General features: G+C 45.5%; 1 protein-coding gene across 6 annotated transcripts in view; it reads left to right on the top strand.

Moving 5' to 3' along the window:
- Positions 1 to 5,547, top strand: part of LOC121278670 (centrosomal protein of 290 kDa-like) — a 31,482-nt gene extending 25,935 nt beyond the window's left edge. For 4 of the 6 annotated variants that reach the window (XM_041188988.1, XM_041188985.1, XM_041188983.1 and 1 more), the window contains 4 exons: positions 570 to 593; positions 1,630 to 1,810; positions 3,163 to 3,257; positions 4,051 to 5,547. In XM_041188988.1, the coding sequence (XP_041044922.1) occupies positions 570 to 593; positions 1,630 to 1,810; positions 3,163 to 3,257; positions 4,051 to 4,197 (447 nt within the window). In that variant the 3' untranslated portion in view covers positions 4,198 to 5,547. The remainder of the gene's footprint in view (positions 1 to 569; positions 594 to 1,629; positions 1,811 to 3,162; positions 3,258 to 4,050) is intronic. The other 2 variants (XM_041188987.1, XM_041188984.1) reach the window with 1 other exon arrangement.
- The last annotated feature ends 9,358 nt before the right edge of the window (positions 5,548 to 14,905 follow it).

The raw sequence follows: 14,905 nt of genomic DNA, 5'->3' as shown, positions 1-14,905 counted from the left end.
TTATAAGGTTTAGGTTGGTCCTGGAAAAGGTCAAGGAACAGTCCAGAGCAGGGATAATTAATCGGGGGAAAGCCAACTTCGATGGGGTGAGAATACATCTGAGTCGTGTGAGTTGGGATGAAACGTTGGCAGAAAAGACACTGGCTGAAAAATGGGCTACCTTCAAAAAAATATCGCAGGCAATGTCGAGGTATATTCTCTTGAAGGGGAAAGGTCGGACAAATAAATCCAGAGCACCATGGATGACGAGAGAGATGGAGGTGAAGATGAAAAGGAAGAAGTGCACATATGACAGATGTCAGGTAGAAAATACAATGGAGAATCAGGCTGAACAAAGAAGGACCAGAGGGGAAGTGAAAAAACGGACAAGAAAAGCAAGGAGAGAACATGAAAGAGACTGGCAGCAAACATAAAAGAGGATCCCAAGGTCTTCTATAAGTATACAAATAATAAAAGGGTGGTGAAAGAAAGAGTAGGGCCGATTAGGGCCAATAAAAGGGGACTTGCATGTGGAAGCAGGAGAAATAACAGAAGTATTAAATGAGTACTTTGCTTCTGTCTTTACAAAGGAAGAAGATGCTACCCAGACCGAGGTGAGAGAGGAGGTAACTGGTACACTGGAAGAATTTACAATTGAGAAGGAGGAGATAAGGTAGCAGGATCAGATGAGATGCATCCATGGGTACTGAGGGAAGTGAGAGTGGAAATTGGAGAGGCAATAGTGATAATCTACTAGTCTGCCTTAGATACAGGGAAGGTGCCAGAGGACTGGAGAATTGTGAATGTTACCCTTGTTCAAAAAGAGGTACAAAGATAAAGTGGCAACTATAGACCAGTCAGTTTGACTTCAGTGGTAGGGAAACTTCTGGAAACTATTGTTTGGGACAAAACCAGTTGTCACTTAGACAAGTGCAGGATAATTAAGGAAAGCCAGCATGGATTCATTAAGGGAAAATCATGTTTAACTAACTTGCTGGAGTTTTTTTGAGGAGGTAACAGAGAAGATTAATCAGGGCAATACTGTATGGCATTGAGGTAGAGGATCAGCCATGCGGAGCAGGCTCGAACAACCGAATAACCTACTGTTGTTTCTATGACAGTACCACAGCATCTCTGGCCTACTTTATAGTGCTTTCACATTGGTGAGGCTTTAACTGATTTCTCAGAAGAAATCAAGCTCAGATAGACAATTAAGTTCCTTTGAAGATTCCTTTAAAGGAAATTTAAAAATAAATTATACCTGTTGATTTCAACCAATGATGCCAATCAGGCATCCAGCAGAAAAGATACAGAAGATGTCAAATGTACCTTTAACAGCTTGGTATCTGAATGCTTATTATTAAAAACATTGTGAAAGCAGTAGACCAGGCAAATAAGTGCTGAGTTTCAATTTACATAGATATGTGTCAGACATTTTCTGCCTCTGGAAATGGTTTGCATCAAATAACCTGCACTACTTTTCTTTTTTGTGTTTTTGATCTGAAATGTGCTGCAACCAAAGAAACATAAAATGATACACCCTAGACAAAAATCTTACCTTTAACCACAATTACCTAGAGCCTTCAATTATACTCGCGGTTTAGACATCTTTAAAAAAATGTTTTGGTTATTCACCCTTGCATCTTCCAGGCCAGCATTCATGAGTTAGAATTACAGCTTGTGACATCAAAGCAAAGGATTCAGCAACTGGAACATGAACACACACCCACACGGAGGAGGCGAAGGAATCTGACATCAAACCTGGGCTCTGCATCTCACAAACCTAGGCCTGCTGGCAGGAAGGGTTGCTCACCTGACTGCATTCACATTGGTGAGGCTTTAATTGAATGTTTTACTTCTTGTGCTTGTTAACTCATATTGCGATGTGGGTCCTCATGCACTGGCTCAAGTGGCCATTCTTCATTTATGGGTGGAGTGCTGGCAAACTTTTCAGCTGAGGGTGATGGAAGTAGCACAAACCAGGCCCTCCTCCTGACCTTGCCTAATGACATCCACACCTTCTGTCAGGCAGGAGTCATTTGACCTATGATCAGGAATGGGAATATTAGCTGAGAATTCCACCACCTCCCTCCCCCAACACCCCTGATGTTGACATTGTGTTCTATCTTCCAGCTCTTCACCTTTCACAAAAGTTTAGAAACTAAAGTGGGATACAAAATTAAATTTTCTCATTTCTGAATTCCTGATCTCAACCAATTTTGTCATAGCGGAGCTCCAAGGGGTGCTCAGGCACTGATATTCAGAGCAGTGATCCAAGGGAGACTCATTTGTGGGACGCTGCCATATTTCATAGGACCATTTCAGAGTGGATTTGCTGTCGCATGGGGGAGAATCTTCGGCTTGGCGAGTGGGGGCAGGGTGACATCGGGCGGGCGTCCCAACGTCACCGCGCGTCATTTAATTTTGCAGTTCAGTGGGCCTGCAGCTGAGTCGACTGCGCGCCCGCCGAACTGTCAAAGGTCTATTAAGGCCATTTAACTAAACATTAAAATCATTAACAGAGCTGACCATCCAACCTTAAGGTTGGTGGGGGGGCAGGCGAAGAGCCCAGGCGGCCTTCGCATTTTTCATGCAACCTCATCCATGGACGGGGTGAGGTTTCATGAATGATTTTAAATTTTCTCAAAAATTTTTTTATTGAAATTAATGCACATGTCCCAGTTCATGTGACACTTTCACATGAGGGGACATGTCTTAAATTTTTTTCAACACTTTATCACACTGTTAAAACTTGAAACTAATGCACGAAAGAGTGCACGAAAGAGTGCACTCCTGACTCAGGGAATGCGCGCCCCCCGCCCCAACCCGCACAGGGAGCACTCAGCGCTTCCAGGTGCGCGTCACACTGGGTGGGCCTTAATTGGCCCGCCCATGTAAAATGACGGCACGGACCCAATCGGGGGCATCGATCGGGTCTGTGTCTGTCCGCAACCCCCCCGACAGGGGAAAATTCTACCCATGGTGTGTGAATTGATAGATACCAGCAAAAGAGCTGCGCAAAACATTTGCGAAAGAGACTCTGCAAAAAGTATAATCAACATCCTTGAAACAACTAATAGAGGCTTCTACTGAAGACAAAAACAATTCAGGCTGTTTGCACGAGTTCTTCCTTCCATGTTTGCAATCCTGTCATTTATTTTTCATATTTGTGGTTTTCTGCAGAGTTGTTGTTTGAGATAGAAAGGCTACAAAAGGAAAAGGACAAACTCACAAAGGAGAGAAGAAGTTTGAAAAATGAGCTGGCTGGACTCGACAAGGTACCATTGTTTTACTAGTGATTTGTTGTAAGCATTAAACAATCTGGTTAATTTATTTTTTGACACCCTCTCTTGGCCATCACCATGATGCTTCAGGCCAGTAATTGGGTAGATCAATGATGCATGTAGAATGTTTTGTACCAATCCATGCAGGCGAAATGACTATCATTTCCTGCTCTCAGTGCCTGTGCAGTCTATAAGTAACCCTTTCACTTTCCTGCCTTCTTTAATCTTTTGTTTTTAAAACCCAAGCTTGGAATCATTAAATCACTACTTCCTAATTTAACCCTCTCTTCCACTTTTTCTGTATTCTTAAGCTTCTCAACTTAAAAAAAAATTAACTTTGAGAAGCAACTTTTGGCCTACTGCTTTCCTGAAGGTATAAATGATGAAATAAGCACCCTGTTGAGCACTAATCTAATAATGAGTCACCCTGTAGTCTGGGTGTTGCTATAAATTGCCTGAATTTCAATGCATTCAGTGGGTGATATTTAGTAGCGCGTGAAAATTTGCTGCTTGACTATTTATGACTTCTAACCAAATTCCAGTAGACATTGACCCGTATAAAGTATCATTTACATTTCACCTTGTGTTGGAACAGCACTTCAGGATTTATAACATGACATCAGGATATACTGAATATTCAAAACTGTATTATCCTGGCATTTGGGTCTCGGAGGGATCTTTTTGTTACTTCATGTTATGTGCAATAAATGTGTTGTCATACAATATAATGTGATTTCCTGAATGCTACATTTCTTGGACTAATTTGATATTTGTATGTTTATTATAGGGTTTCTTTGAAGAAATTGAAGATTTAAAGTATGCTCTGCAAGAATCTGCTAAACTGAATAAAGAGTATGAAAAGTGTCTACGAAAAATATGTGAAAAATATGGACTTCCATTTCCACAAGCATTACGTCCAGTGGCCGAGAAATGAAAAGAAAAATGAATTCACAGTGAATGAAATCAACCCTTTTTATGTATAAGAATAATCATATTTTTAGAATTTTTCATTTTTTAAAATCAAGGGCTTGATGTTGCTGCTCTGTCGTGCTGTCGTTTTCAGCGCAATTCGCCCAATATCAAGATGCAAAAGATCGTGAAATTTTAAGCACAAACCATGGTCAGAAATCTGGCCATGCCCCTGCATAAGTTAATCACCAATGGGAGTTTCCGCTAATTGCGCTCGTTCACAGGCCTTTGAGGAGGCTCTAAAATCTAAGGTGGATCTTTGAGGCACAATCATACTAATAAGCGTATTTTGAAAGGCTTAGAATATTTTGTTTTAATTTACTAAGGAATTGACCACCCCGATCTAACTAGAAAACAGTTTTGTTTATTTTTTAAAACTACTTCCCCAAGATTGGACTACCCACAGGTGATGGATTGTCACTGATTTAAATATTTATTTTTTGTGATAAGCCAATTTTCAGCTGAACTAATCAAACTTTACCAAGTTACCAATCTTAAAGTACATCAAAGGATTTTAAAAAAAACATTTTAAAACTCTGCCCAAGTGCACTGGCTTGTGGCAGATTTTGCACCGTGATGTGCAAATTAATTTGAGAAGAAACTGGGCACAATTTACACTGGAATCGCCATTCTCTCCCAAAGTGGAGACTACGCCATGGTATTTAAGGAGGCGGTCAATGTTGGTACGTGAGCATGCTAAGTAGCATGGTGGCAGTAAGACTATTTACACCAATGGAAAGCTACTTATATAGGCTGGGCTGCAAGTGGGCACCAAGTGAAAACTAAATCTTTTTCCACATTGGAGGGAGGAAACACTGATGGACGATTCATCCACTTGGTGGTCAAGTACTTCCTTGAAATGTTGGTAGAGGCCTGTGACTAACTACTTTTCCACCCTCTTGCAGGAAAGTATGTGGAGAAACCAAACAAAGCAGACAGAGTCATCCAGTGAGTTGGGAGGTGGGCAGGACAAACAACAAACAGGGTCTATTTTACAACAAACAACATTTATTTATTTAGCAAAGTTTATTTAAAGAGTCTTTACAAACTACAGCAAACAGACCTGATGAAAATTCTTCAGCAGTATCGCCCGGTAAAAGGATTATTTCTCCAGCAAAATGCAGTGAGTGGAGGATAGTTACGTAATACGACTGACGTGCATAAAATCAATTCCAGTCGTTTATACAGAGGTCTCCAGGAGTGATTGACAAGAGAATTACCCAATCATCTCAACTCTGGGTGTGACTTGTGATCTCACTATGTGCAGTCTAAAACAAATGTTGGAAGAACTTTGTGTTTTTCTAATAAAATATTTAAGTAATTACTTGTTAAGTTTTCTGTTGTAAACACGTTACTTCTGTGTAAATAGTAGTTGAAACTAGTCAACTTCATTAATGCAATGTTCTCAACATCCCCTACCCTCTAACCCCAGTTTAAAAATACAAAAGATAGTAAACATGAGAATGGCCAGGGCTGTCACCTTCTAGCAAGGTTTTCCTCTTCTATGAAAGAGACAGAATTTGCATTTTTAGAGCACCTTTTGCAACTTCAGGATGCCCCTTTTAAAGTGTAGACACTGTTGTAAAATGCAACCAATTTGGGCAGAGCAAGTTCCCAGGAAAAGGCAAAAGATAACTAACCTGATGATCTGTTTTAATGGTGTTAGTTTAGAGAAAAATGTGAGTCGGGAGAACTCCCCTGCTTTACTTCAAATAGTGCCATGGGATCCTTACGTTCACCCAAGAGGGTGGACAATTCCTCAGTTTAACATCCAAATGATGGCACCTCCAACTGTGCAGCACTTACTCAGGACTGCACTGGACTGTCATCTTTATTATGTACAAATATATATGGTGTGGGATTTGAACACAACCTTCTGACTCAAAGTTAAGAGTGCTGCCACCCATGCCTTCTTATTGCACTATTATCAACAGCACTTGGCTTCCATTTCACATTCTCACAATAGTGCAGCTGAGATTGATAGCTTAACAGAGCGACGGATCAAATCTGATTGCTATCAGCCTTTGTGGTTGCACTTCAGATGCAACCACACAACCTGATTTAAGTTTAATTGATAAGATTCTTGGTATTATTGAGGAAATAGTGAAATGGATTGGGAAGTGGTTTCAGTTGTATAAATAAAGAATGGTTATTAACAGTAAGGGTTCAAAGTGAGTCCTGATAACAAGTATCATTCTCTAGGGCTGTGTGCTTGTTTTGTTTCTTATTTTTATTAGTGATCAGGAAGAGGTTATATTGAAAAAAAATTCAAATTTGAGACAATGTGAAAATGTGTACAGAAGCGCATAATAAAGTTGAAAACTGATTTATCTAAATTAGATGAATACACTGGGACTAGGCAAATGTGTCAGCCTTGGCTCAGTGCTAGCAATCTTACCTCTAAGTCAAAAGCTTGTGGGTTCAAGTACCACCCCAGAGATTTTAGCACTGGATCTTGGCTGGCACTTGAATGAGAGTGCTGCACTGTCTGAGGTGCTGTCTTTCTGCTGAGATGATAAACTGAGACCTTGTCTGCTCTCTCAAGTGGATGTAAAAAATCCCATGACACTATTGAAGAAGAGCTGAGGAATTCTATGGATATTCTGGTCAGCATTTATCCCCCAGCTAACACTTATTTCATTGCAACCCCTGGAGATCTTGCTGTGCACAATCTGGCTACTATATTTCCTACATTACATCAGTATCTACATTTCAGAAAGTACTTCATGATGTGCAAAGCTCCTTGTTTGGGATATTATGAAAAGTAAATTAATGCAAGTTTCTCTATGTTTGGTAGAGGAGTGCTAGGCTAGTGTTGTTTCTCATACTTTTCTATGAAAGGTAAATTGTGACAAACCCATTTGAGTTCTTTGTGGATGTAACAAGCAGAGTGGATAAAGGGGAATCAGTAGATGTAGGCGGACTTCTAAAAGGCATTCAATAAGGTGCCTCATAAATGGTTACTACGCAAGATGAGAGCTCATGATGTTATGGGTTTTATGTTAGCATGGACAGAGGACTGGCTAACAGGAAACAGAGTTGGATAAATGCGTCATCTTCGGGTCAGCAAACTAACTAGTGGAGTGCCATAGGGATCAGTGCTGGGGTCTCAACTATTTACTATCTATATTAATGACTTGGATGAAGAGACCCGGGGTAGAATTTTCCATTGTGGCGGGGGGTGGGGGGGAAAATGGGGTCAGGCGCAGGCCTGTTCGGCGCCCGCGATCTGGTCCGCGCCTCCATTTTACATGGGCAGGCCAATTAAGGCCCACCCAGCGTATTTGCTGATGTCCATGGATAGCAGGAATGTGCGGGCTGCAGCGGGCGTGCACAGATCGCCAGGTCCAATGACGACCCGGCAATCTGTTTAAAAGAAGGTCTGGCAGCCTCCTGTAGGCTGGTGATAATGGCCAATTCGAGGGTGCACCACAGGAGGTTGGCTGAGCAGGCCAAGCTGGAGGGAAGGGCAGAGGAGCAGACCAGGCTGCAGGGTCTGCATCAGGAGCAGGGCAGGCTGCAGGGTAGGCCAGCAGGGGGCCAATGCGCCCCTTGCTTTTCAGATGAATGTCTTGCTGCCCTCCTCGAGGAGGTGGCAGCACAGCGGGAGGTGCTGCTCCCCCAGGATGGGAGGAGGAGGCTCAACCACATGACCAAATGTGCCTGGGAGGAGGTGGCAGAGGTGGTGAGCTCCTGCAACGTGGTGTGGCGCACCTGGGTCCAGTGCCATAAGCGCTTCAATGATTTGTTGTGCCCTGGCAGGGTGAGTACCATGTTGGCATTGGGCATTTAACCCAGCAGGTAGCCTTAGCCTTTGAGGCTCCCCCACCACCAAGTCTTACTGTCGTGACTGCATTGAATCAATTTGGGCATTTCCGTACGCTGGGTGGGCAAGAAGATAGTGCCCATGCTTACATCAGCCTGAGTGGTTCATGAGGAGATGAGTTCTTCCCCGCACCATGTGTTGCTCTTAGTCGCACATGACTAGCCTGGGGGCAACCTGCAGGAGATGCAAGAGACTCAACTCCAGCACTTGACCTATTCAGAGTGATAAGGTGGTGGAAGGGGAGCCTCAAGGTGTCGTGGCCAAGCACCACCTGCTGCCCTCGACACTGCTAGTAGTTGTGCATCCTTGCTATGGGAGCAAAGTTCCTAAAGTGATGTGTGCAGCATGTGTCCAAGATGGCTGTTGGGGGGATTGGGAGCAGGCGCACTATCTTATTGTGAGTGATCAGCAGTAGTGGGGAGAGGAGGCACTGGAGGCCTGATATGGCCCACTGTGGTTGGGATGCGATGTGCACATGCAGAGTTCATGTGCAATTTGCCATAATGAATGGTGTTCTTCCTTTCTCAGGAGAAGAATGCTCATAATGCCTCAGAGCATGCGAGGACTGGAGGCAGCCAGGCACACCTCTTCATGTTAAGCTGCTTTGAGTAGGAGGCCCTTAAGCTTGAGAGGCGCCATCTGCCCAGGTCAACTGGTGTCGGTGAGGCTGGGGTGGAACGGCCAGGTATTTGAGGCCAACAGTGAGATGCACAATGTCCTCCCGACATCCACAGCACTGACGATTGTTTAATTTGTTATTGTTGCAACATTGCTCGATCACAGAGTGATAGAGTCAGAGGTGTAGAGCACAGAAAAAGGCCCTTCGGCCCATTGAGGATGTGCGGGTCAAACAAGTACCTAACTATTCTAATCCCATTTTCCAGCACTATGCCCATAGCCATGTATGCCACGGCATCGCCAGTGCACATCCAAATACTTATTACATGTTAGGAGGGTTTCTGTGTCTACCACCCTTTCAGGCAGTGCGTTCTAGATTCCCACCACCCTCTGTGTGCAAAAGTTGCTCATCACATCCCCTGTAAACCTCATGTCCCTTACCTTAAATCTATGCCACCTGGTTTCTCATCCCTCTGCCAAGGGGAAAAGTTCCTTTCTGTCCACCCTATCTATGCCCCTCGTAAATTTATACACCTCAATTTAGTCCACCCTCAATTTCCTCTGCTCCAGGGGAAATAACCCCAGTCTATCCAATCTCTCCTCATAAGTGGAACTCTCCAGCCCAGGCAACATCCTGGTAAATGTCCTCTGCACCCTCTTTAGTGCAATCACATCCCTCCCATAAAGCGCATTTCAGAAATGCACACAGTACTGTAGCTGTGGCCTAAGCAGCGTTTTCTGCAGTTTGAACATCCTCTGCTCCTATATTCTATGCCTCGGCTAATAAAGGCAAGTATGCCATATGCCTTCTTAACCACCTTATCTACCTGCTCCGCTACCTTATTGGGCCTGTCAACTTGCACACCAAGGTCCCTCTGATCCTTGTTACTTCCCAAGGTCCTACCATTCATCGTGTATTCCCTTGCCTTGTTTGTCCTGACCAAGTGCATCACCTCAAACTTATCCACATTAAATTCCATTCGTCAGCCCATCTGACCAACCTGTCTATATCCTCCTGTTATGTAAGGCTATTATCCTCACTATTTGTCACCCCACCAATGTTCGTGTGCATTGGTTCTGGGAGGTTGAGTGCATAATGAGCCAGGGAGAAAGGGATGAATTGTGTCAGTGTGTGCACACTAACAGATTCACTGTCCTTGTTGTTCATTTCAGCATCATCACAGCATGGCCAGCAGGAGTTGCTGCAGATGCCCCCTCTCACACCTGAGGGCCCTCAAGTATCACCAGCGTCACACCATTTCTGCGAGGCAGGCACCAGCGCAGACACTAGCACCTCGATGGGCATTGGAACATCGGCTAGTGTCCCGCGACACACTGCAGAGGGCACTTCACAATCGCTGGAGGAGATGGCAGAGATAGAGAATGCCGATGGCGCCAAGAGTCGGAGGACTGCAGGGGACCAGGCACATGCTCAGTCGGTGCCTGATGATGTGCCTCTGGAATCGTCTGCAATGCAGCAGCTGCAGGATATGCGGCTGGATGTGTGGGAGCATCTGGGAGTGATACATGAGGCTGCGCTTGGCTTGGTGTCTGTAGTGGAGGAGCATCAATAATGTAATGAGCCTCATGGCAGAGCGTCATGCTTCCTCCATGGAGAGAGTGGTGACTCTCGTGGAGAGGCGCCTCTAGGAGAACAATCAGGTCCTCCTGGGGCTACACTCAGACCTACAAGACCTCACAGCGGCATTGGCTACAGCTGGTCAGTGCCAATGTGGGAGATGGTGTGGTCTTCAAATTTCCCAGCTTGTTGCCCATCCATCCACGGTGAGCAGGGAGGTCCAAGGCGACCTCACGATGGTGCAGCAGCTGCCTGGCACCTCTGTGGGCACCTCTCAGGGCGCTGTGGATGAGGGCAGCAGCTCCTCCGCCCCTCTCCTAGTGACCATTTCATTCGGTGAAGCTGTGACAACTGGGGAGGTGCCAGCTGTGGAACAGGCAGCTCCGTCCCAGGTGGGGCCAGCACCGGCTCCACAGGCCAGAGGACGACTGCCAAGGTCATCGAGGCCAACAGGACAGCAGGGTCAGCAGCTGTCTCAGATGCCACTCCGAGCGATGGGGTCAGCACCAAGACGTAGCACCCAGAAATGTAAACATAAGGCACCTTAGGCATAGATTTCTCACTGGTGCTTTTGTGTTGGCCCGAGATTAGGTCTTTATAATTTATTTTTGCTTGCTTACAGTATTATTTTGCAATTGGGAGAACATCTGATTTTAATTTAAATTTAATTTAAAGTTAAAATACAGATGTGTGGCCATGGCTGAGGGTAGCTCATTTATTCTGCAGGTGTATGTTTAAGAAAAATGTCATGAATGCTTGTTTAGACATTCCAATTTATGTCCAAGGCCCTTAGTTCCTGTTGATGACCTGGCAGATTTAGCACTTAGGTGCTGAGTATGGACGTGTCAGGCAAGGCTGGTCTTCCTGATCCATTTGTGTTGTGCTAACTGAAGATTCGTTGGATTAAAGCCTCCTGGGTGTTCCTGCCTCCTTGGAGTAGTCCCAGGTCAGCGACCACCCCCTCAGCATTCCCCTGTGCCTGCTCATCCTCAGAATCAGTGCTGAACTCATCGTGTGCAGCCGCAGACACTGCATTGACGTCTTCATCGTCCACCATCCCCCCTTTTCCAGCGCAAGATTGTGCAGAGCGCAGCACGCAACCACTATCACCGAGACATGATCCGGGGGCACTGGAGTGTGCCCCCTGAGCGGTCCAGGCATCGGAAGCGCATCTTGAGAAGACTGATGGCTCTCTCCACCACAGCCCTTGTGGTGCAGTGGCTCCTATTGTCCCGCTCCTCAGCCTCTGTTCTTGGGTGGTGGAGAGGCGTCATGAGCCACCTTCTGAGGGGATAGCTCTTGTCACCCACCAGCCAACCATCCAGCACTGAAGACCCCCAGCTGGGAGTGTCTGAGGATGTAGGCATCGTGGGAGCTGCCTGGGTACCTTGCACAGACTTGTAGAATCTGCATCCTGTGATCACACACTATCTACACGTTCATGGAGTAGAAGCCCTTCCTGTTGAAGAAGGCACCGGGTCACCTGCTGGTGCCTTGATGGCCACATGTGTGCAGTCTATTGCACCCTGGACGCGGGGGAAGCCAGTAATGGCCACAAAGCCTCTGGCTCGCTGTGTCTGACTTGCCTGGTCGCAACGGCAGTGGATGAAGGTCAAAGTCCATCTGAACAGAGTGTCTGTAACCTGCTTGACACAAGTGTGGATATCTGATTGGGAGACACCGCAAAGATCACCCACCGAGCCCTGTAAAGAGCCAGAGGCATGGAAGTGGAGGGCAACTGTGAGCTTCAGAGCCACTGGCATGGGGTGTCCACCCACACAGTTAGGGGAGATCTCAGGCCAAATCATCTGACAGATATAGTTCACTGTCTCCCTTGACAGTCGGAGCCTCCTTCAGCACTGCACCTCAGTCATATTGAGGTAGCTGCTTCGCCGCCTTATACCCTGGCAGCAGGATAGTGGCGTCTTCTGCTGCCCCTTCCACCTTGGACAACCTCTTGGCCCTGAGCCCCTTGTGCCTACGCCTGTCCTCCCAAATGTGGCTCCCCTGGAGGCTGATTGTCCACTCCTGGCCTGCTCCCCCTTCTAGCCCTCCCTTCCTTCTCAGAGGAGCTGCCTTCAGTGGACATGTCAGATCCCATACCCAGGTTAAGGAGAGGCTTCCGGAAAGCTGCGGGCCCACAGAAGATTCCTGACTACAGAGTGCTGACCTGAAGGTTCAAAGTACACAGAAAGATGCTGGAATGTGGCCTGAACTGCTGCAGATCACACAGGCAAGTTTAAAATGATTTCTCCAATAAATACTCCACAAAGCAGATTGACGAACTCACTGAGCCCGTGGATGAGGCTCATAGAAAAGTTTCTTATGCGCCTGCCTGTTGTGCCCGTGCGCCGACCAAAGATCACACGGGCGCCTAAAAATTGCCGTCGATTGAAGATTAAAGGACCCTAACTGGCCCGTTAATTAGTGACGGGCGTGTGTCAGACTTCATCGCGCACCCGCCCAGCAAAATATCACGATGGTGCGCGGTGACGTCAGGACGCTTGCCTGACATCACCACGCGTCATTTCACGCACGGACGTGCGGGGCCCAATCCCCACACGTCAAACTGAAAATCCTGCCCCAGGTGTATTGCAACCAAATTTGCTGACAATGCAAAGAGAGGTAGGAAAGCAAGTTACGAGCCAGATCACAAAGAGTCTGCAAAAGGTTACAGATAGGTTAAGTGGGCAAAAAATTGGCAGATGAAGTATCACAGTATTTTCACAGTATCTTTACAGTGCAGAAGGAAGCCATTTGGCCCATCAAGTCAGCACTAGCTCTCTGAAAGAGCATCCCACCTAGTCCCACTCCCCTGTTTTATCCCCATGACCTTGCACATTCTTTCTTTCCAGATAGCAATCCAATTCCCTTTTAAATACCTCGATCAAACCCATCTCCACCACCCTTTTAGCAAGTTTGTTCCAGGCCCTGACCAATCTGAGTGAAAAAGTGTTTCCTCACATCACATTTACTCCTTTTGCCAATTATTTTGAATCTGTGCCCTCTAGTTCTTGATGCTCTCTTGAGTGAGAATGGTTTCTCACTATTAACCCTGCCCATACTCCTTGGCATCTTGAATACCTCTATCAAGTCTCCTCCCAGCCTTCTTTTCTCCAAGGAAAACAGTCCCAACCTCTCCAATCTACTCGCATAGATACAGTTCTTTATCCCTGGAATCATTCTTGTGAATCTCCTCTGTACTGTCTCCAATGCCTTTGCATCCTTCCTTAAGTATGGTGACCAGTACTGGATGCTGTACTCCAGATGAGGCCTAACTAGTGTCTTATACAATTTCAATAAGATGTCCTTACACTTGTATTCAATAGCCCTTTTAAAAAAGCCTAAGATACTATGTGCTTTATTAACTGCTTTCTCAACATGCCCTGGCATCTTCAATGACCTATATATATACACAAAGGTCCCTCTGTTCCTGCATCTCCTTTAGAGTTTCTCCCTTTATTTTATACTGTATCACCATATTTTTCCTGCCAAAATGAATCACCTCACACTTCACAGAATTTTAATGGCACATAAAGAGGCCATTCATCCCATCATGTCTGCACTGGCTCTCCAAATGAGCTTTGATCAATGGCAAGCCATGTAATGTACAATATATTAAAAGGCATTGATTTACAAAGACTGAATAAGTTGAATTACATTTCTCTAGCACGTTATTCTTGGACTTTTACTGACGTGTTTGGAAATCAATAGCAGAAATCTGTCCACTTATCAGTGAAAACTACATTAGTGGCCTCTAGTATATATTATTTTACTTCAACGTTTAATTTTTATCTAATCTTCTTTAGCAAGATGGTAAGCAACATGTGCCATTTCAATACATAACATTTAGTAGCAGTGAAAAGGAGAGGCGCTTAGCAGCATTGGGTTATGTCAGACCAGGGGGAGTAGAACTGGACTCAATGAGAATTCCTGGGGGAGGGTATCATCTCTAGAAATGTCTCAGAGTCTTTCAACACAAGAGGCAGGAGGTCTTTTGCAAGCTGTCTGTGCCCTGTGGGTTACCGGCTTTGTCAGTACGTGGAGAGTGTAGGCTTTTGGGAGCGCTGGAAGAAGGTAAAGGGGACCTGGTAGTACAGCAAAAGCATCCCAATGTCTGGTAGGAAGGGAAGGAACTAAGGTCTTGCAACACTGTCAGTGGGTTCAAAGGTCTGATAACATAAAGATGTTAGCTGGGTCTCTCTGCACTGGTTTGGAGTCTTGGGCTCTTTGAGAATTGCAAATGTTCAGAGTTTGGGGAACAGTGATGGGAATGATGTCCCAATTCACCCCATCCAATAGTCCCATCCTCAACACCATTGTTCAGCACCATTTGCGACTCCTCAGATACTGAAGCAGACCATGTCCAAATGCAGCAAGACCCGGACAATATCCAGGCTTGGGCTGATAAGTGGCAAGTAACATTTGCATCACACAAGTGTCAGGCAATGACTATCTCCAACAAGAGAGAATCCAGCCATCACCACTTGATGTTCAATGGCATTACTATCACTGAATCCCCCACTATCAACATCCTGGGTGTTACCACTGACAGAAACTGAAATGTACTAGCCATATAAATACTATGGCTACAAAAGCAGGTCAGAGGCTCGGAATCCTGCAACAAGTAACTCACCCCCTGACTCCCCA

This window comes from Carcharodon carcharias, chromosome 6, assembly GCF_017639515.1.
Source record: "Carcharodon carcharias isolate sCarCar2 chromosome 6, sCarCar2.pri, whole genome shotgun sequence".
NCBI classification, from domain to species: domain Eukaryota; kingdom Metazoa; phylum Chordata; class Chondrichthyes; order Lamniformes; family Lamnidae; genus Carcharodon; species Carcharodon carcharias.
The sequence above is the reverse complement of the archived record's forward strand: the minus strand, read 5'-3'. Positions and strand labels throughout refer to the sequence as shown.